The sequence below is a fragment of the Peromyscus maniculatus genome, chromosome 8 (genome assembly GCF_049852395.1).
Source record: "Peromyscus maniculatus bairdii isolate BWxNUB_F1_BW_parent chromosome 8, HU_Pman_BW_mat_3.1, whole genome shotgun sequence".
Classification (NCBI taxonomy): Eukaryota; Metazoa; Chordata; class Mammalia; order Rodentia; family Cricetidae; genus Peromyscus; species Peromyscus maniculatus.
Genome location: NC_134859.1, coordinates 77,597,096 through 77,620,953, shown reverse-complemented (window position 1 = coordinate 77,620,953; position 23,858 = coordinate 77,597,096). Strand labels below are relative to the sequence as shown.

Here is a 23,858-nt window from a genome sequence, read left to right as displayed (position 1 = left end):
CTGAAAAAGAGCTACACACAAAACAACAGTCTCAGGTCATACACAAGTCCAGAGGCAGGAGTGGGTTGGATAGGATTAAATAACCCAAAAGAAAACCAAAACAAAACAAAACAAAAAACCCGGGTCAGTGTGAACCTTGCATAATGAGATGAGTTGGTGGTGGGAAGGAAATGGGGTCATAGCAGGTACACAAAGACCTGATAACGCCATTTAAACCATGTCTAAGGGAAGCTTAGTTGTGAGGAACACAGGAGTGACTTGATCTGATTTTATTCACACTGAAGGAAGAGGAAGATGCTAGTCACATGGTGAGACTGCACGGGGCAAGGGTGGAAGCGGAGATGAGGAGGCAGCTGTAGCTCCTCCAATTTTTACTTTGAAATAATTTTACATGTTACATAAGTGTTGCAGAAATAATAAATTTCCTACTTATCCTTCACCTGGTTTCCCTAATCTTAAAGATCTTTATACCATTTGAGAATAGAGCAGACATGATATTCTAGAACTGTAAACAATACTTAACAGGAGTATTGATTACAAAATCAGTTATTTAGTATCAATCCAATATTACTATGTTATCACCTTGGGCCACCATAACAAAACACTTCAGCCTAGGTTACTCAACGAGTAGATTATGTTTCTGGAGGCTGGGAACCAAGATCAAGGTGCTGGCTACTCCATTTTCTCATGAGGGTACTCCCCCAGTAGTAGTGGACATGTGTATTAGCATGCCTGGGAGAAGTCGGCAAGTTTTGTGATGCCTTTCTTATGGGCACACTAACTGCATCTGATTCATCATGTGTTCTCCGTTATGATCACATTTAACCTTGCTAACTCTTATCCCAATAGAGCTGCAATGGGACTCGGGCTTCAACATGAGGATTTGAAGGAACATGGACCTGTAGAACTTCACACCAATAAATCCATGGATTCTGCTCAAGTTAATACCACTTATGGTAGTTTGAATATAATTGGCCCCCCATGAGCTCTTAGGGAGTGGCACTATTAGGAGGTTGGGCCTCGTTGGAGGAAGTGTGTCGCTGTGGAGGCAGGCTTTGAGGTCTCCTGTGTTCAAGTTAGGCCTAGTTTAGCTCATTTCCCATTGCCTGTGTGATCAAGATGTAGCTCCTTCTCTAGCACCATATCTACCTGCATGCCACCATGTCCTGCCATGATGATAATCAACTAAACTTCTGAAACTATAAGCCACTCAAATGGTTTTTCTTTATAAGACTTTATAAGACTTGCCTTGGTCATGGTGTCTCTTCACAGCAACAGAAACCCTAAAACACCACTTGTCCCACTTATCCAGCTTAGGTCTATAATCCACTCCAAGATGGCCCCTTGTTTTTAGGTGTCCAGCCTCTTTAGTTTTCACCAGTCTGAAATAGTTCATTAGCCTTTCCACATGGCCTTGATAATTTTTTTTATAGTGGTGGCTGGGTAATTGCTATAGTGTCCCTCGGTATGCGTTTTTCTGATTTGTGTGTGTGATGCTTTTCATGGTTTATGAGACTCTGAGGGAAACATAACAGAAGTGAGGTGCTTGTCTCATTGAATTCCTTTAGAAGTCACAAAGTGTCAACTTGCTTCATGACTGTGAGGTTTTTATCTCTTTACTAAGATGTAATGTCTCCGTTAGGGTTTCTGTTGCCATGACAAAACACCATGACCAAACAGCAAGTTGGGGAGGAAAGGGTTCATCATTGACAGGACAGGAACTCAAACAGGGCAGGATCCCAGAGGCAGGAGCTGGTGCAGAGGCCATGGAAGGGAGCTGCTTATATAGCTTGCTTCCTCTGGGTTGCTCAGCCTGCTTTCTTAGAGAACCCAGGACCACCAGCCCAGGAATGGCACCAGCCAACAATGGGCTGGGCCCTCATTGATCACTAATTGAGAAAATGCCCTACAGCTGGATCTCATGGAGGCATTTCCTCAGCTGAGGCTCTTTCCTCTCTGATAACTACCTTGTGTCAAGTTGACACACAAAACCAGCCAGTAAATATATCTTCAAGGATTGGTTTGTTTTATTTTTGTTTTGAGACAGTCTCCCAAAGAATCCCAGGCTGATCTCAAACTAACGGTCCTTCTGTATCAGCCTTCAGCACTCCAATTACAGACATATACCACCGTACCTGGTGGGGAGCAGCTGTTGGGATTATCTGCAAGGCAGAGGGTTACTCCTTTGCATCTTTTTGATTCTGTGTAATAATCAGTACAGACCCGTGAATTCCTATTCTAAGGGTAGATTTTCTTGTTGTCATGCTCCTCTTCCATTTTCCTGCTCTAACCTGGGCACCAGCCATTACTGCAGGCTTCCTTTAGTGAAGAGTGATATTTAGAAATAAAACCTGGAATCCAGAAGTAGTCATTATATCTAGACTTTCTCAACACAGAACCAGGTAATTTGGATGTATAGAGTTACCTTTGTGTATATGTGCCCAACATGAGAAATAAGTCTACTGTTATTTTTAATACATATAACTTCCTGTTTGTTCCTCTAGTAGATGAGCAAATCACCATAGCTGAGAACTCAGCCACAGACATGTTAGCTCACTTCTGTCTGCTGTGTCAACCCAAAGAATGTGCTCCATTTGGGGCACCATCTGAAAGCTCAGCAGGACAAAAGCAAAGAGAGCAGAACCAATAGAAATGTAACTGTAGTTAGCGCCAGGCAGTGTTGAAGACCCTGAGGAAGGAAGGAAAGCCACAAAGGAGAGGCTTGGTTCTGGGAACATAGTCCCTTCCCCCACCCTCTCTCAAGCTCACCCACAGTTGAGGCCAGTCTTCCCATTCTATAGCTGAAGAACAAACAGACTGAAAGTGTTGAAGTAACTTGTACAAGCAAAGTCAGAGGGGTAGAGTCAGAGCTGGAGCTTACACTTAAAATGTTTGTGACTCTTTGATTCTTGGTATTTTTCCCTGCTCTGTATAAAAAGCAGTTTTGAAATGGACAATGGTAACAACAAAACAGCAATTTCCTTTTCAATATCAGGATAATTGTCTCCTGCCTTGATTAAAATCATTAATGTGCTAAGTTGTCTGTTTATAAGGTAGCACATTTTAAAATGATTTCTGAACTAGAACAAACTGGAATTAAACAGAAGATTGAAGTCAGAAAACAGTGTGGAGGCCTGAGCTCAAGGATCTTATAATACGAGATTGATGATATATACAGCTAGAAGAATAATGCTGTATTAAGAAATGCTGAAATGTATTTGTTTTTCTCTAAAACTTTGAATGAATGCTTAACCCTAGGCTATAATTTGGTGAGTCTGAGTGTGTTTGTGATGTTGCATAAATCACCGTGGTAACTAATGCTGGGTAGTGTTCCACCATGGATGGAATGTGAACTCCTCGGGGCTACTCTAACCCTGTTCTCCAGCTAGAAGTACGATTACACATTTAAAATGTAAAGCTTGGACTGGCCCTAAAGACTTGACACTTAATGTCCAATGTCATTTTTCAGCAGAAAATAATTCAACCTTGTAAGCTCCTTCTAATTAGTGATGGCATGTCTAGTTTTACATTTATAAGGTAAAATAGTCATATAAACCTTTTGATAGTCACATATTATTGTCTAACCTGGTTGTTGTTTTTCCGAAAACTTAGAGATGATGAAGTTGGAGTTTTAAAGTTTGGTTGACAGTTACATTTTATATGTAATTGAAATTTTTTTTTGGTAATTAGTAAATTTGTTCTTTGGTTTTTTGAGACAGAATTTCTCTGTGTAGTCCTGGCTGTCCTGGAACTTGCTGTGTAGACCAGGCTGGTCTCAAACTCAGAGCTCCACCTGCCTCTGCTATCTCCCAACCCTAGTGCTAGGGTTAAAGGTGTTCACCATAATGCCAGGCCCATATTTTTCAGTATTTTTTTTTGTTTTTGTTTGTTTGTTTTTTGAGATAGGGTTCCTCTGTATGGTTTTGGTGCCTGTCCTAGATCTCACTCTGTAGACCAAGCTGGCCTCGAACTCACAGAGATCTGCCTGGCTCTGCCTCCCAAGTGCTGGGATTAAAGGTGTGCTCCACCACTGCCCAGCATTTTTCAGTATTTTTAAAGCATAATATAATTGTAGCTTCAGCCTAAATATGGTAGCTATTGATCTGTATTTCCTAGCAGTTTGTTTGCCTAATAAAATTCCTAGATTCATCCAGCAATGCAAGATAACTAGCAATTATTTTAATAGAAATAGCAGCTGTTTATTTTGGAGCTATTTATTATAATAATTGGGTTCACAGTATGAAGGAATACATATTTATATAAGTAGTAAGAAAAATGAGTTGTAATTTAGTTGGAAACAGGCTAGATAATCACTGTATCCCAATTAGTGCATAGCAATGCCATAAAGTTGCTTCAGAATCTCTTGGTGTCCTTCTTCGTTATTTCCTGACAGCTGCTTTTATGCCTTTTTGATGGACTGGTCCTCTTACATGGACCTTAATGAGCTTGTATAAGTAACAGATGTCATGAAAAGAAAGCATTCATTTATACAGGCTCTTCATTCATGTAACATTTATTATAGTAAAGCCACCTCCATGAATATGTCACTTTTCTAGTCCTACAGGACACTGCTCTTAAAGTGTTCCTCTATTTTAGATGGTCCTTGAACTTGATTTGATTCTCTGCTTGTTTCTGTCTTGAATTTGTTAGTAGTTATTTGATGTGGAACCTTGTGTTTTCATTTTGTAGTACAGCCTTGGTATAGCCTTATAGCCAATCCTGATCAAATTAGACAAGAACACACACACACACACACACACACACACACACACACACACACACACCACAGCACACACCTACCATGTCTCAAATGGACTGATGGATATTCTGTTTGAGCTAAAGAACAATCTACCTATTGGAATAAACCATGTTCAAGACAAAGGCACAAAACCAAGGGGAAATGTAGAATCAGAGAGCGCAACCTTAGCTGGTTAAAGGTGGAATAAATTCAAAAGGAAGCAAATCTCAGTTTCCAGTGAACAGTCAAGCTATTCTTTGAACTAACATCAAGCTCCTTTGTGCACAAGATTACAGAATGTAGACCCTGCCTACCTCTGACCCTCCCTCCTGTCCTGTCTCTATTCACTATGGTCTAGCTATACTTCATGTTCTGTAGCTACCCAAATGTGTGCTGCTCTTCAGGAACCATTTGTCTCAGGTGTCTTCCCGGTCATGGCTCACTATTGATCCGGTATTAGCTAGTCTAGATTTGCCTTTCTTTGCCGTCTCCTTTGACATTACCTCCCAGTAGCTGAAACATAACACATTTTATTGTAGCTCTCTCTTGTTTTCTCACACCACTGAGAGCAGAAACCTTGGCTCGTTCACAAAGGACCAGAGTTTTGTACATTACCTACATGTGATTTGTAGCAGGAATCTTCAAAGGTCTTATTAATAAAATCAAACCTGAGCCAAGTATTGGGGTGGACACTGGAAGATCAGAGAGACAGAACAAGCCACAGCTAACCTCACCTGGCCAACTTCTCAGCTGATCTTGTTTCCTCAGACTGGAAGCCTCTGTGTCCTCATATCAGAATGGCTCTCAGCTGAACTGTGCTGCTCAAAACCTGAAAGCTTAACCAGCCAAATACTTAACCAGCCAAATGCTTCTAGTTTCTGGTCCTCATGCCTTATATATCTTTCCTTTCTACCGTCACTCCCTGGGATTAAAGGCTTGCTTTCTGGGATTAGAGGCGTGAGTCACCATGCCTGGCTGTATCCTTGAACAGATGGATTTCTGCCTCTGGAATGGGAGGATTAAAGGTGTGTGCTACCGCTGCCTATCCTAAGTATCTAGTGGCTTTTCTGTTCTCTGACCCCAGATAAATTTATTAGGGTACACAATATTTTGGGGAACACAATACCACCACAGTGATTGAACTTATTGATGGAGGAACATACAAATGAAAGCAAACAGGAAGATGTTGGGGCTGTTTCAGGAAACTGCTGTGAAGTGCTCATGTTTCACAAAGCCCCAGATTCTTGGGTTTTTTTGTTTGTTTTTTGGTGGTTTTGTGTGTGTGTGTGTGTGTGTGTTTTGTTTTGTTTTTTAAAGCATTTTCCTGTATCTTCCACAAGATTAGGCTGTGTGCTATTGGCAGATTCTTATGTGCCCACCCCCAGGAAAAATGAGCAGCCTTCCTAAGCTGCTTGAATTCTTGAAAACTACACTAGCAGAGCAGACATTGCCTTTGGATACCGAGTAGAGAAATAGCTCTTTCATTCACCTTTTATTTCTTGGCCGTCTGAAAATTCCACATTACTTAAAGAGGACCAGTTAAGTAAAGTGAAGGGAGGCATCCTAATCCCCCCATCCTTTTTTTTTTAAAGACTTAAGAGAGGAGACAAAGTAAGGAACCAAGAGGGCGAAAATGAACAGTCAAGAGGGAGAGTAGTTTTCTGGCACAAAAGCCGCCATGCCAATATTCTTAAATAACTCGTGGTTTATATACATAGTTGATGTTGAGTCTCTGCTGTGGTGTGGTATACAACAGGTTGCCTCTATTTCTAAAGCTGCACATTTTGTTTTCTTCAAGGATGATCTGAGCCTGTAGGCCTTACTTCACAACAAGGCATATTTGTTTTCTAATATGAGATTCAGTGTTGGGCATTTCTAAATCATCTGTCAAATTACGTGTACCACACAGTTTTGTTTTGTTTCTTTTTCTTGTTGTTTTTGTTTTGTTTTGCTGGGTAGTCAGCATCGCCATGCCCTCACTCTCTTCTGAAATGACTGTAGAGTGAGGTGGTTACACTGGTATGTTTTTCCCACTCTGGTCCCTCACAGGTGAACTGATTGCAGGCTGCCCGTGCCAGACTCATCTTAAGAGGCACATGTATATCAGAAACAAAATCCACACCCTCCACCCCAAAAGCACAGCAGTGCTTTCTTATGACAGTTATGACATGCATGTGCTTGCTGTTTCACATATGGAGAAACTGGGGCCGAGTTCGTGGCTTCTCAAATGTCTTGACTAGTTGGCAGCAGAGGTGGAGCTCTGGCCTCTGGGCCAACACTCTTTCTACTGTTGTGCAATTCTGTACTGTTCTAGTTAGGGTTACTATTTCTGTGACGAAACACCGTGACCAAAAGCAAGTCGAGGAAGAAAAGGGTTATTGGGCTTACACTGCCACATCACTATTCATCAGAGAAAGTCAGGGCAGGAACTCAAACAGGGCAGGAACCTGGAGGCAGGAACTGATGCAGAGGCTATGGAGGAGTGCTGCTCACTGGCTTGTTCCTCTTGGCTTGCTCAGCCTGCTTTCTTATAGAACCCAGGACCACCAGCCCAGGGATGGCACCACCCACAATGGCTGGGCCCTCCTTCATTAATCACTGATTAAGAAAATGCCTTACAGGCTTGCCTACAGCTCAATCTTATGGAGGCATTTTCTCAATTGAAACTCCCTCCTCTAGTAACTCTAACTTGTATTAAGTTGACATAAAAAGATCTGTACATATGCCAGGAAGTGCCAGCTAAATGAACTATCCATGGTGGCATTCATGAGCAGACATTCTGTATGTTTGCTAAGTCACCTCTTGCCAACCATAAAGTACTGTAATACCTGTCTTTTAGAAGATCTCCTGTGGCACCACGCCCACACACATATGGGCAACATCAATTGGATCCAATGGGTTACTTTTTAGAACAGAGAATAGGAAAATAAGAAGACATGAAGTTGGAAAGCGATTGTGGGAGGAATTAGAGAAAGAAATGGGTTGAATATGATCAAAATACATTATATACATGTATGATATTCTCAGAATAAATACAAATATTATATATCTTTAAAAAGATATCTTGCCTTTAATAAAAACCCTGGGTTTGAGTTTGCTATCACTATGGGTCCCCAAAAGCCCATCCTTAAAATGTTTTGTGTTCCCCACACATTTTTCTTTCTAACCTCCTACCCCCCTTTTTCTCTTTTAGAGGCTTTTGTTACTTTGTTGAGACAGGGTTTCCCTGGCTTGAGACTCGTGCTGGTGTCACAGGGATGCAGCAGAGTGTCCACTAATACCCTTCTATTGTGCATAATCACTAATGTGTTAAATTTCTGTCTCAAAGGGGATTTTATACCCCTCTTTTCTTTAGATATGTATGACTAGTTAGCCACATCTTGTTTGAGCAAATCATGTTGTGCCCTAGATTTCCTAACTGCTCTACCTGGAAGCTCGCTACTTTGTATAGCATGTGAATCCCTACCTACCGCCAGTAAATATTTCTCCCCTATATCCTTGGAGAGAGGAACAGTACCCTCCTTTAGGACGAGCCTCAGTGAGCACCTTTGCACTCCTTCTCTAACTGTACAAGATAAGCCCTTACACTCAGTGTGAACTAACAGTCCCCTCAGTGTTGATTGAAATAGTCATATGCACCTTCAGGGACCTGTTATATGGCCAGAAGCCTCTAAAAGAAGCTCTCTTAGGAGCTTATGAATTACTATTATTATCGTCATTAGATTTTGGAGCCTTGCTATTAAACCAACTAATCTCTCCTTGACTGGTATCACACTTTGTCCTTCCTTTTCCTTCTAGTGATCTTTGTACTGAGGGCAAATGGTTAGAAAGACATTGGGGTTTCTTGACCTCTCAGTTTGTAAAGTGCTTTGAAATGAATACAGAAGCACGCTGTCAAGGAAGGGTGGGAATTAGGCTCTGCTTACAACGCTCTTATGAGTATTCAAGATGTATTATTTTAATATTTGCAATGACAGCAGAAAAAAATCTAATGGTTTATGATAAGGAGAGCATATGCCTATGTGTGCTGAGGTGTTACAATGCACTTGTATATAAATCAACATATTGCAGATGTGTGGTTTACAGCAAAAAGGTGTGTGTGTGTGTGTGTGTGTGTGTGTGTGTGTGTGTGTGTGTATACACGTGCTGCTGTCCATTGACTTGCTAGTATAACATTTTTCATGTAAGACATCTAATTGTTTACAGAGCTCAGAGTAGGAGAGAAAGTATTTTCTAGATGATACTGCAGTTAAATCCTTTTGTCATTTACAAAGGAGTTGGTGCGTGAGTGCCAATGTGTGTATTCATGTGTGTACACAAGTGAATGAGCATACATAAGTGTGTTCATGGCTATACTGGGGGTGCTAAAAGTTGCCATCAGGTGTACTCTATCATTCTCCACCTTAGTTTTGAGACCAGATCTCTTAATGAAACTGGAGTTCACAGATTTGCTATACTTGCTGGCCAGCTAACCTCAACGACCCTCCTTCTCAAGTTCCGTAGCACTGGGATTGCAATGGCACTCAGCTTTTATGTGGGTGCTGGGGATGGAACTCGGGTCCTCATGCTTGACCCACCAATTAGATTTTTAAGGGGTTTTTACTTAAGCTAAAAAGAGAAAGAAAGTATTGAAAAAATAACAAAATTGTACAAGATTGTTATGATAACAATCCTATAGAATTTAGAATCCTATAGGAAGTCACAAAAGAAGATATAAACAAAAGATATACTAAGTTCTTTGACTCAAAATAATGTTATGAAAATAGGTACTAATATTTTCTCAATTTACAAGTCTAGAATGATTTTCATACCTTCTCAATTTATAAGTCTAGTATGACTTTCTAACAAATATCATTGCTTTGTTTTTTTAATTAAGGAAAATTTGAATTAATATGTACATATAAATACCCAAAACAGCTAAGAAAAGTTGCTAAATAAAATAACAAGGGAGAATTGGTTCTACCAGATGTAGGAACATGTTATAAAGCCTATTAATTACAATAAATTAATTTTAGTGCATGAATAAATAAGCTAATGAATGAAATCAAATGAAAATGACAAGAACTGATCCAAATGCAAGAATCAGTTTGTGAATGAAGGCTACATCTCAAATCAGAGTGGCAAACCGTTTGGAAGTGTGATCAGACATGTGGATGATCTTCCAGGGAGAAGAGTCAGTCTTGGGTCTGTCCTTTCCAGTCATCCTAAGATGGTTAGCAAGGATTTGTCAATGAAGTCATAAAATTCCCCCCAAAAAATACATGGAACTGACTTATTTACCTTGGAGTAGGAAAGGAGTATCCAGTTCAAACTTAAATACAGAAACCATCAAAAATCAGTGAATATAGCCACGTGTTTACATAAAAACACCCATAACCAAAAACAGAGAGAGAAAAATGCATTTGCAGTTTTAGTGCTGATGGAGGGATATTGAACAGAAAAAAACAATAAATAGAAAATGGCAAAATAAGCAGTTTTTTTTTTTAAACTAAAATGGTTCTAAAAGGAAATAAAAGCCTCTAGCTTCCTTAAGACACAATTTTCATTAAGAAGACTTCAAAAAGCTTTAGAAATTAATCGTGTTGGTGACATTTAGAATAAATGGCACTATTTGGGGGGAGTAGTTGAAATTTGTATCAATTTCATTATGGCATACCTGGTAATTTCATCCTGTTAATATTTACTATAATTTCTGGTATATTTTATGTCTACTTATTTTACTGTTTAGTTCTTTTAATATCGTAAAATATCTCATTTTAAAAATTATTGAGACTGTGAATTACCAAGTGTTAATCAAAGATTATATGCACAATGGGCGGATTTTTTTTATCTGACAAGATTTCTGATTATTATAGTTTAATTAAGTTGTGAGAGAAGAGATTGATATATCAAAGCAAAGCCTAGTTTTTTGAAATAAATTAATCTTATAAAACAAAATGCTATTCTGTAGTGTTCCAGTTTCTGGTTTTGCTGACCTAATCTTTCTTCTCTTCTGACTTAGAAAGCTAGTTAAACAATATATTTTCATTGAGTGCTTATATTTTTAATAAAAGAAAAAAATGTTTTACTTCTGTGTCTTTCTGTCAAGGTGGTGGGGACATATGTGTGACTTGTGTGTAACATTGCTGGGACCTCTATTGATTAAAAAGCTTGCAAGCTTCTATAAAAGAACGGGGAACAGGGCTGGAATGATGGCTCAGTTGGTAAGCCCCAGTCCCCACATAAAAAGTCCGGTGTGATGGCATCCTTTGGACATCCCAATGCTGAGGAGATAGAGAGGCAAATCTCTCTATCAGATCAGTGATCCCCAGGTTCAGTAGGAGACCCCGCCTCAAAATGGAAGATAGCAAATGATTAAGGAACATACCTGATGTAAACCTCTCCACAGGTACTTGCTGCACACTCACATGTGCATATAACACACAAACACACTTACACTACACATGCATAAGTACAAACACACACTACACATTAAAAAAGGTAGTAAGCAAGCATGGGAGAAGGAGCATACATAAAAAATAAATTTTAAAAAAATCTTGGATTTGGTTGTGGGGGATAGCTTAGTCAGTAAAATGCCTACCATGCAAGCAGGAAGTCCTGAGACTGGATCCCCACAATGCAGTCTACTCTTATTATCACAGCCCTAAAGCTCACTGGCCAGCTAGCCTAGCTGAACTGGTCAGTTTCAGATTCACCAAAATATGCTGTCAAACAAAAAGAAAGCAAGAAAAGGAAGGAAGGAAGGAAGGAAGGAAGGAAGGAAGGAAGGAAGGGAGGGAGGGAGGGAGGGAGGGAGGGAGGGAGGGAGGGAGGGAGGGAGGGAGGGAGGGAAGGAGGGAGAGAGGAAGGAAGGAAGGAAGGAAGAAAGGAAGAAAGAAAGAAAGGGAAAAATTAAAGGGAGAAAGCATGGAAGGAGAGACACCTGACCTGACACTGATTTCCAATTAGAGGCACCATGTACCCATGTGCACCCACATTCACAGAGCTGCATTAATGATTCACAGAGCTGCATTAATGAGTCACACACACACCCTACCCTTTGGATGGATAAGATCAAACTCATGCTATTAAGCGAATTTCCATACTGGTGTCTTCATGTAAAAAGGTAATATGTCACTCTTGTTAACATGCATCCAGTTTGGGCGGGATTGAGAATGACCTTTTCTATATAAGTTTATTTCATAGCGTGCTAGAGTAGAAAAGGCTTGGGTTTGAATGCTAGGAAAAATAATTTAGGTTACACTTTGTACCTGGCTTGTGATAATAGTTAAGTCATATAGTTTCTCTAACTTCTGTGTAAAAATTAGATGAATATTGTTTGCCTTGTGAGGCTCCTGGGAGAGAAAACCTCCAGTGGTCCCCCAGGCTCTATTGCTGTTAGGTGATGGCTCCAGATTCTGGGGTAGGCCTGCTTCCTCCATACTTCCTCAGTGCCCTGTGTCCACCACTGTCAGCACACACTCACCTTCTGGCATCTGTTTCTCTGAGGCTAGCTTCTGCTTCTTGTTCATCTGTAACCGAATAATGCACTGCTCAGCATGTTTAGGTGAGTGAAATAATTTGGGACACTTACATTTTAACATTTTGAAATAGAATTTCTTTTAAAATGCCAATTTTGGCATTATGTGAAATCCAGTATAGATTTGGAAGTGTTCCAGGGAGACTTGAGGACCTATGTCCTATGAGGACAAACCACCACTAGATGGGGATCTTAGTCACTTTAGTAGCCAGTAGACAGACACTGGGATTTTCTTTTCCTTTCTTTCTTTCTTTCCTCCTCCCTCCCTTCCTCCCTTTCTCCCTTCCTTTTTCATATTGCCCTTTGGGCTAGGTATTGTTATTTCTCCATTAGTATGAGATGATACCAAAAGACTAGTTGACTTCTGGCAATATTGTAATTTGCACTTGATTCTTCAACTTACATCTATTACATTTTCTGTGATATAAAATAAAATAAATGCATCTGAAATAGTTCATATAATCTTTGTCACATGGTGTCGATAACAGTAGCTATTCTTACTTTATATCTGAACACAGCCCTTTCTTGAGGGCTGTGACTGTCCTGTGCTGCATTATTAAAGCAATTGAAAAGTCCGTGCAAACACTCTTAGACTTGAACTCCGTGGCTCCAGTGGCTCCAGACTCCGAGTCAGTATTAATCAGAGCTCTTCCTTCAAGTCATCACCTCCTTTCCTTAGGGGGAGTACTGAGTGACTTTCATGCCACTGGAGTTTTGCTGATGACAGTACAGTGTCTTGGTGGCATCATTTCTCTGGCCACTCATGATCTGAGTGCCTCCAGTGTCCCACTTGCTACTGTAGGTGCTGGGAAGCCGAGCTATGTTGTTAACGCCCAGGGAGTATAACTCTTTGCCAAGCTTCCTAAAGATTGATTGTTGGTTCTTTGTCCAAGGCCCTTTCGGTTTGTATGGAGAAGAGGTTTTTATTTCTCCTGTGTACAGTGGTTGGGGGAAAGGTAGGATAAAGCCCCTGGTTTTAGTTTTCTGACTCTGTAATTGATTTACAGCAAACAGTAAGATGAATGGAACAGTTTGGTAAGTTTCTACTACATGTGTGTACACGGGTGGAAACATCGCTGCTATCACGGGGCCTGTTGTATCAATGAAGCTGAGACTTAGCGAAGCCTGGAAGCATCACTAGGATGCCTCCATGAGTAATGAGTGCCAAGATCTCTTCTGTAGGCTCCAAAGCCCATGTTCTAGCTGAGGAAGTAAGCACTATGCATCAGTGTGGAAAGCACAATGCCTCTGAATCTCCTCACTCACTACTTTAGTTAAGAGGATTGTACAGAATGATCCAGGTGTGGTTTTCAACTGTCAAGTATTGACTGTATTCGATCAATTATGCCATGTCACAGATTAAAAAAAAATTTAAGCAAAACCTGCATTTTGGTTAAATTGACACTTTGGCCTTAAAATGGATCTTCTCTCCCTCCCAGGAGTACATTTGTGTGAGAGCTAAAGAATTACATGTAGTATGCATTCATGGTGTTGAAGGCTTCATTCATAGTTCTCACTCACAGGTATCAACTCTGCTTGAATGTAGTTTGTTTTAATTAAGCAATTCTGTATTATTCTCTGCAGAGTTATATAAGACATTAAAACCATGTCTTTTTCCTTTTCATAGGAAAGTGTTTAAGAAGCACGTGAAATGGAGTAATATGAGCTGGAGTCATATAGAATCTGCAAGAAGACCCTTGGGGGGAATTGGTGAGATAAGAATTTCTGTTTTCTTCAAGTATATTGTATAATTATTTTCCTGACTGTGAGCTTCATAGCCTTGTGCTCACAGGAGACACTTTCCAGTCTTTTGCATTTTTAAGTTTATCACTTATAGAAGTTGTAATCACTGCTGAAAACATCACTGTATTCATCACCTGTACTAAAGAGAATGGATTTAATATGTTCACAGTGATGTAGGGATAGGTCCATCTATCTGTATAGAGATCTGTCTTGATGCTTCAGATGTTGCATTAATGACTAAAATGTCATAGCCCATGATAAATACATGAATAGAAATACACGGGCATATGTTTTCTATTGCCAAGTATACATAATGTCTTTATGTGACATTGGAACAACATTGAAATGTTCTAAGACTTGAAAAATTATTTTCTGTTATTCCAGTCTGAAGAAAAGAAGACTATTTAGACTCCTCAAGTTCTTCATTTACACAGCTGTTAAATCCAAGGCAACTGTGGTGAAAGCATGCATAAATATACATCTGCTGCAACATCATCCAGCCTACTTGAAAAGTAAGTTTTCAATGTAATTTAATATGTTTTGAAATGGGTACACTATTAGGTTTGGTTTGGTTTTGTAGCTTTGTGGCCTAGGCAAGCAATATTGAGTAATAAGTAGAGGAACACATTGTATTACTGGGGCTTTGGTGTGTTGTAGTGAGTCTCCTGAGATAACAACCTGAGATAATCAACACTTGAGATAATCAACTCTGAAATCTGAAAGGCTCTTGGCTCAGTTTTTGGTATGTGTTCACTTGTTTTCTCTGAGCCTGTGGAGACACAGCAACATCATATATCCGCTGGTCTCTTCACAGCATAGTGGCCAAGAGGCAGATCTCAGCATCACTTGCCATTCCCCCAGTGATCTATTGCCCTGGAACTAGGCCCTGCCTCTTAAAGGTACCACCAGTAACTTCTCAAAAGCACTCCAAGCCTTTTAACACAGAGGCCTTTGGGAGACACCTCCAAACCATAGTAAAATATAAATCACCACACAGAGTAAACCCTGTGTTCTCTTTTAAAATTCCTTGTACGGAATGTGAGTGTTTGTTTTTCTGTTTTTGTTTTTTAATCTGGTTTGACACTTTTAAATTTATATAAGACTCAATTTTGCTGATTAACTATCCCCAAATGTCTTAAAACAATAAGCATTTCTTTTTTCCTTATAGTTCTATGGGCTGTCGAGGGATTCTGGTGGGCAATCGATGGTATGCCAGCGTCCAACACCTCAGCCCCAAGGCTGGGTGGCTGAACTCACTTCCTTTCATCTAACCTTTCATCCTTCAGGAGACTAACTTGGGCCTTGACAAACACTGGCAGAACGGTTCCTAGCAGGCAGTATAAGTGCTTTACAAACATCTGTCTTCCTCACTTTTGATTTTGCTGGTGTCCTGTGGACCAAAGTAATCCAATGGGCAAGGCCAGATTCAAGTAGTAAAGATAACGATGACCTGTAGAGAGGCCCCTTACCAAGTAGCATGTGGACAGCAACCAAAGAAGCTGGCAAATATTTTGTAAACATATAACATATATTTTACAAGGTTCAAGTAGGAAGGTCTCCTCTAATCCTTGTCCTTTCCTGTGCCCTCAGTCTTCCTATAGATAATCATTGTTTTATTTAATTCTTTTCAGTTCTCCTTTTTGCATAAGAAAATATATACACATGTAGATATACAGAAATATATATAGACATATGTATATATGTATGTGTGTATGTATATATTCCACTCTCTAGAATAATCTAAAATGGAAGTGTATGTGTGCGTGTGTATGTAAATGACTAGAATAAAGGATTATATAAATATTAAATGTATTAGCATGGGTCTCAGTAAGTAATGTGGAAGCATGAAGCCCGCTTTGTTTTTAACCTTGCTTAAGTTTTATTTGACCAACATGTTCAGAAATACAAATTGGTGACATACCTTTCATAGAATTCTTCTGACAGTCCTTTTTTGGTGGCATTTCTCATGTGTGGCAGAAATTACAGCTGAAGCAAGTGCTTTGTAACAATAAAATCCTCTTCCTAAATTAAAAGGCTAACTTTTTTGAGTTCCACATTGAAGTAAATTTATTTTGCTGTAAGTACCTACAAACATGAAGTTGTTTACCTGATACATTAAAACATTTGGTTTTAGAGACAATCTTATAAACAGTTAAAAAAAATGAATCTCAGGCCCTTTTTTAGTTAATCCCTGAATTTACTTAAACAATGTTTAAAAACCGCTTTTCTTGTATTCCTAAGAAATAGGCATACTGCTGTCACTGTTTTATGTTTTATGTGAGGATTTAAAATACTAAAAAAAATCATTTGACTTCTTCTCTGTGATACTCTTCAAATGTCGTTGCTAGTAGGCATAAACTGTTTTGGGTTATATAGATCTGACAATTTGATCTAACAAATAGCTGAAAGAAAACTCTGTGTAGAGATCTCTAGCCTAACCTATGAGTGCTAACATATTTTATCCTAGGGATCCTGCCTTTCGAGTGATTACAGTTACTAAGGAAACAGGCCTAGGTTTAAAGATCCTGGGCGGAATTAACAGAAATGAAGGACCTCTGGTATATATTCAGGAAGTCATTCCTGGAGGCGACTGTTACAAGGTAAAAATAAAACAATCAGTGATGACAAAAACCCACCAGTGGTAAGATTTGTTTTCATCCTTTAGTAAATTTTTTTTATATGAATTGATTGTCCTCAATGAAAGACACAAGAGGGACCATTACCTTCAAAGACTTTTGTCCTAACATATAAATAAATTCTCCAAGTATGCCAATAATAAATATGTCAGACTCTAACTAAAGGTTGCTTAGTTACATGCTGTTCAAATCCTCTCCGAAGCAGAGTCCAGAAAACTTATATCTGAAATCATGTTGCCTGTTGCCTGCTAAGTTTGGATGACATTGGTCACCTGACCTTGAACTGCATCTCTTTGGCTTCCTAAATGCAAAAGGAAAGGAAACCAGCAAACTGAACAGTCTCATATGCTGATTTACACTAATTCTTCTCATTGACTCACTGGTTGACCTGCTTATTTGTCCACAAGAGGCTGCATTCAGCATCTGCATGAGAAACTAGGTCTAGAATTAAGAGCAGACACTGTCCAGCCTTTTTTTCTTGATCTCATCCTTCATATACAAAGTGTGTGATAGAGCACCCATTTCTCTGTCTGGTGGCTAAAAAACTCAGGGCCAAATTTTAAACAAAACTCCAGCAACTTCATTAAAAAAAACTTGCTCTGTTATTGGCATGATCACCCCTTTGAGGTTTTATTTATGTCAACCTAGATATCTTGATAAAGGATCTTCTAAGTTTCTTCTTAGAATTATTCTTTGGGGGCTTCATTAAATAATTCCACCTTGCCCTTCTCCCACTGCAGACACTTACAGAGCAAACAGTTTATCTTTTCAATTAGATTTTATTTCCTCACGAAGGAAAATAGGTTTCACCAAAATCATTGTCATAGTTGAGCTGTTTCAGGTTTGTTTATTTCACAAGGCATCTGTGCTGGCTCGTTTTACGTCAACTTGACACAAGCAACTATAATAGTATGAGAGGGGAAAAACTCAATTGAGAAATTGCCTCCATAGATCAGGGTATAGGAAAGCTAGGGCATTTTTTTTTTTCTTTTAAGATTTATTTATTTATTATGTATACAGAAGAGGGCGCCAGATTTCATTACAGATGGTTGTGAGCCACCATGTGGTTGCTGGGAATTGAACTCAGGACCTTTGGAAGAACAATCAGTGCTCTTAACCTCTGAGCCATCTCTCCAGCCCCAGCTAGGGCATTTTCTTAATTAGTGATTGATATATAAAGGTACCTGCCATCATGGGTGGGGACACCCTTGGACTGGTGGTTCTGAGTGCTATAAGAAAGCAGGCTGAGCAAGCTATAAGGAACAAGCCAGGTTAGAAGCACTCCTCTATGGCCTCTGCATCAGTTTCTGCCTCCAAGTTCCTGCTCTGCTTGAGTTCCTGCCCCGACTTTCCTCAGTGGTGGACTGTTATCGGAAAGTGTGAGTAAAAGAAATGCTTTCCTTTCCTGCCCAGGTTGCTGTTGGCTGTGATATTTCATTACCATGGTAGAAATACTAAGCGTCTTTCCAATATACTTTCTAAGTTCTAAGTTATTACCAGTTTAAGGTATTATAATGATTTAAAATTGTAGCTATTCAAATTAAATTATTAGCCAAATAACATAGTTCAATGTTAAACAAATTCAAGCTCCCCCCCCCATAATCCCTTTGGTAAAAATTAAAAAATTCACTCTCACTTCAGTTTTAAAGCTTAGAGATATAGATGGGTAGGATGGGAGACTGGAGGCATTCAGTGTAGTTTAAGTTGCTTGCTTGCTTACCTGTTTAAGACAGAAACTTTAATTGTTTTAGACCTGGCTGACCTGGAACTCACTACATAACCCACACTGGCCTCCACCTCATGCCAGTCCTTCTAATTCAACCTCTCAAATGTTCATATTAAAGGCCACCATGCCCTGCTAACTAAGATACTTTGGGCAGGTTGCAGTAAGAGTTCAAGATGCCTGGTAAATAATACAAATTTGCTTTTAGAACAAGTAACAATTTATGCCCTTTTATTTCCATAAATATTTTAAATTAGACTAATAAATTGAATGTAGAAATTTTAAATGGCTTTTTATCTGATGTAAACCATAGCAGATTTAGAAATTATTCTCATAAGATATACCTTCTTTTTGGTTGAGGTGTGCTAAAAGACAAATCATTCTTTTTTTTTTCATGTTTTTTTAAAATTTTTTATTTTATAATTTAAGTTAATTTTACATATCAGCCATGGATTCCCCTGTCCTCCAACCCGCCCTCCGCCCAGACCATCCCCCATTCCCATTTCCTCCAGGGCAAGGACTCCCCTGGGGATTCAGCTTAGCCTAGTAGATTCAGTCCACGCAGGTCCAGTCCCCTCCTCTCTTCACTCAGGCTCAACAAAGTGTCCCTGCATAGGCCCCAGGCTCCAAACAGCCAGCTCATGCACTAAGGACAGGTCCCTGTCCCACTGCCTGGGGGCCTCCCAAACAGTTCAAGCTAATCAACTGTCTCACTTATCCAGAGGGCCTGATCCAGTTGGGGGCTCCTCAGCTATTGGTTCATAGTTCATATGTTTCCACTAGTTTGGCTAGTTGTACCTGTGCTTTTTCCAATCATGGTCTCAACAGTTCTCGCTCATACAGTCCCTCCTCTTTCTCACCAATTGGACTCCTGGAGCTCCATCCCTAATCATCAGGGAAATGCAAATCAAAACAACTCTGGGATACCACCTTACACCTGTCAGAATGGCTAAGATCAAAAACACTGAAGACAGCTTATGCTGGACAGGATGTGGAGCAAGGGGAACTCTCCTCCACTGTTAGTGGGAATGCAAGCTTGTACAACCACTTTGGAAATCAATATGGTGCTTTCTTAGAAAATTGAGACTCAATCTTCCCCCAAGACCCAGCTATACCACTCTTGGGCATATTTCCAAGAAATGCTCAATCATACCACAAGGGCACATGCTCAACTATGTTCATAGCAGCATTATTTGTAATAGCCAGAACCTAGAAACAACCTAGATGCCCTTCAACTGAAGAATGGACAAATAAAATGTGGTACATATACACAATGGAGTACTACTCAACAGAGAAAAACAATGACATCATGAGGTTTGCAGGCAAATGGATGGATCTAGAAAAAATCATCCTGAGTAAGGTAACCCAGACTCAGAAAGACAAACATGGTATGTACTCACTCATAGGAGGATACTAGATGTAAAACAAGTGATGACTAGTTGTGACTGCTGCTCACAACTCCAGGGAGGCTACCTAGAAAAGAGGACCCTAAGAAAGACACAGGGATCTCCCAATGACAGAGAAATGGATAAGATCTACATGAGCAAACTGGACATGAGGTTGGGGGGGGGCGGTTAATGAAGGGCAAGGGTCAAGGGAAAGAGAGCTTAGGGGAGCAGGAGATCCCAGCTGGATCAAGAACAGAGAGGGAGAACAAGGAAAAAGAGACCATGATAAATGAAGAACCCATGAGAATAGGAAGAAGCAAAGTTCTAGAGAGGTCCCCAGAAATCCACAATGATACCTCTGCAATAGACTACTGGCAATGGTTGAGAGAAAGCCAGAACTGACCTACTCTGGTGATCGGATGGCCAAACACCCTAACTGTCGTGGTAGAACTCTCATCCAAAGACAAATCTTTCTAATGGGCAGTTTTCTTCATTTACCACTAGAGAGCAGCATGAAGTTATTAATGTTCAGGTCATGTGCAAAAGAAGAAAACCAATTAGAAAAAAGTGTAGAAGAATAAGTAATTCTCCATTCCTTACATTTATTTTTTAATACTTCCATAAGATGGAATGCTATAGGCAAGTACAAAATGGATGAATGTTTACTGTAAAGAATTTATTGAAAATATGCTAAGTAACCTAGATTCTGTTTTAAGCAAGCATTCTATCACTCTTGGTAGTCTTTTATTTTTGTGACAAGGTTTCACTAAGTTGCCCAGACTGGCCTTGAACTCACTCAGGAGTCCAGGTAGAACTTGAGCCATCCTCTTCTCTTAGCTTTCTGAGTATCTGGTCTTATAGATTTGACCCACCAGATCTAATATAGTAATACAAAAAATTAATCTGTACAGAATTTGTACATGATGGTTATATTCATAGAAACAAAGGCTGCAAAGTTTTCCTTACTAGAATGCCAGACTGATCAATTGTTAATTATTCTGGATTTCATGTGTGCTTTAACTTGGCTATAATTTTTAAAATCTGTGTGTGGGGGAGGGAGGTCCACACGCATGCACACATGCATGCATACATGTACCTATTTTTCTGTGTTTATCATATGTGTGCAGTACCTATGGATGCCAGGGCATCAGATCTTCTGTAGTGGAATTCTGTTAGCTCTAAGAGCTATAGGCAGCCTGTACGCTGAGAACAAATGCACCAGGTCTGAATAAGGAGATAGGAGAGTTTGAAAGCCTCTTGTCACTCCCTTAGCCAGTCCCTTGCAGTCTAGATTGTTCAGAGAATATTACTAAACCTGTTAATCTCAACAGCCTCTTCATCTTCACAGTCAGTTTCCTAATTTCCTGATGAAAATCTACACTTAGCTCTCCTAGAGATATCTCAGAACCAACATTTCTAAGGCACAATGACACAATCCATGATACTCACCTCATACCTTTTTTTCATTTCTTCCCAAATAAAGCCTCTTCTCAGTTTTCAAAGCTATGTCCCAATCATTTCCTTCTTCCTGTATCATAGCAACTGTATTCAAATTCATCTTAGTACATACTGCTGACCTTTTTACTCTCTTGAGCCCATTAGTCATTCTCTCTCTCTCTCTCTCTCTCTCTCTCTCTCTCTCTCTCTCTCTCTCTCTCTCTCTCTCTCTCTCTCTGTGTGTGTGTGTGTGTGTGTCTGTCTGTCTGTCTGTCTGTCTATCTGTCTGTCTGTCTAGTATGTATGCTGGTGTAGGTACATGTATGTGTACATGAAAATGGAGATCAGAAGTCAACACCAGTGCCTTTATCTATCACTCTCTGCCTTAACTTTTGAGACAGGGTCTCTTAATGATCCTAGAACTGGTTGATTAAGCTAGACAGGCTGGCCAGTTGGCTCTGAGCATCGCCTCTCTCTTCCTTCCCAGCGCTGGAATTGAAAGCATTTTTATGTGGGTCCTGGGGTTCTGTACTCGAGTTCTCCTGCGTGCATAATAGGCAGTCTTTTGACTGAGCCACCTCTCTAAGCTTCGTCTTTAGTCTGTCACTGGTTTTTACTGGCATTCTCGGTAGCTTTATCTGCTCTTAGTGCACCTGCCTATTTCCTCTCCCACCAAACTACCTTAACTAGTATTAGTAACCTGCAGACCTCTGTGTAGACCCCTTTCACCTTCAGTTCTTCTCTTTCTCCATCTCCACACTTACAAGCTTGTATTCCCTCTTTCTGAAAGAGCCAATTCTTCCTTATCTCCAGGTAGGTATATTGTTCTGTTAAGCTGGGAACAGCACCTCCTTCCCATTCTGCTATTCCAGATATCAGTTTAAAGAACTTGGCAGAGGACTTGTTTCCTGTCCTCCAGTGCAACTGCAGATGAGGCCAGGTTTTATTCTTCCCGTGTGTGTGCCTAGCTCCTGTTCCCATGCTTTATATCACCTAGCTCAGTTTGTAACAGACATCAAAGTCTCTGATTATTTTAACTAGACTGAACCACTGGTCCCTTTGCCTCCTAATGGCAAGGAGGAGTCTGATTTCTTCACAGTCATTTCCTTAATGAGATTCACTCAGATATTAATGAATGAATGTTGCCATGATCATTCTGTCACATTCTGTCTGTTTATTATTCCACTGCTATCAACTTCACTCCTGACCAAGGTGTGTCTCCTTGGTCCTGTGTATCAGATGATGGATAATATTTTGAAATTTTCAAGTGTTTTCTTTCATTTATAATAACATAAAGAAGAAAACTTCTGCAAATATGAAGAAACATTTCATTTAACTGATCCTAAGATATGTTTAAAATGCATATATAAGCACTATACATAATATGCATATATTTAGCTATGCACTGTATCTGTTTGCCTGTAAGGGTATATTTCCTCTCCTAGCTCTGAAATTGGAATGCTCCTCACAAACAATGCTATAGTGTACATGGCAATATTCTTCCTTGCTACATAAAGAAATGGAATCTCTTGCAGCTATTGTTGTCTAGATTTGATAAATTGAGGAATTCTTATCAAACTTGTAAGTAAAGACAAAGGTCCCATTGACATAGGTGCCCACAGTTAGTCATGGCTCACTTAGGGTGGAAAGCCATATTTCACTTCCAGAGGAGGATATGCTGAGCACATTGCTGAACTATGATCAAAGCGTTTGGAAACCAGTTCCATTGGTGAACACTGAGGAAGCAGCAGCACTTTCATCACTCTCTTCTTTGTTGTTATATAACATGTTACCTTCCTCAAGCTAGTTCCTGGACCTCCTTAATTTATTATTACATGATTAGATTCCTTTGCACTGTGCTAGGGAACCAAACATGGTAGCATGATCTGGCCAACCAAAGGAATAAGTGTGACTTCTCTGAGAGTTAGCTCTATTAATATTAATATGTTCTAATTTGGAAAAGGGTGGAAGTCAATGTAAGTAAGGGCAGTCACTATAAAGTACGTGCTATGACTCAAGTAAGTAAATGTGAATTTTGTTCAGAAACGATAGTGTTTGAGCCTCCTGCGAGGTGAGAGGGAGATAGGAGTGGATGGTAGCATTTTTGATAAAAGTGGCCATGTGTAAAATCGCTGAAATGTAAAGATGACAGCTGGTGTGAGGAACATTCTCTGAGAAGAGGATGAGGAATTTTTATGCTGGGATAGAAGGTGTGTGGTGTAGTTAGAAAAAGGTAGTCTTCTAGCTAGTTTCCAACAGGCTTGGAAAGTTAAGGATTTTTAAATTTTTTTCCGAGGTGTGGGCTCTATTTCAAGAGCAGTGTAATTGAACTTCTCTTGAAGATGTACCATAATAATGAGACTGATTTGCCTTACATTATTGTGTTTATTCACCTTACCTACAATGTGTTCTGCATGTATTCTTTGATTCTTATACTAAGCTCATATTATAGATACCAACTTTTTTGCTAAGAAAATGAATGGAGTCTCATAGACATTAATAACTTTCCTATGTGTACAGTAATAACTGGAGTTAAAAGAAGGCTACTTCTAGTATGTAGCTTGGGAAAGGAATCCAAAAACTCACAGAAGCAACACTTCCTTTCTGGATCATGAGTTAGTTCTGTCAGAATCGGGCTCAATAGATAATATAATAATATGTTATTTAAAACCTT

General features: G+C 39.6%; 1 protein-coding gene across 3 annotated transcripts in view; it reads left to right on the top strand.

The window, feature by feature from the left end:
- The window catches only part of Stxbp4 (syntaxin binding protein 4), a 151,890-nt gene that overhangs the window by 1,277 nt on the left and 126,755 nt on the right, over window positions 1–23,858 (top strand). For 2 of the 3 annotated variants that reach the window (XM_006972012.4, XM_042282602.2), the window contains exons 2-4: window positions 13,885–13,967; window positions 14,385–14,512; window positions 16,468–16,600. In XM_006972012.4, the coding sequence (XP_006972074.1) occupies window positions 14,466–14,512; window positions 16,468–16,600 (180 nt within the window). In that variant the 5' untranslated portion in view covers window positions 13,885–13,967; window positions 14,385–14,465. The remainder of the gene's footprint in view (window positions 1–13,884; window positions 13,968–14,384; window positions 14,513–16,467; window positions 16,601–23,858) is intronic. The other variant, XM_042282601.2, reaches the window with a different exon arrangement.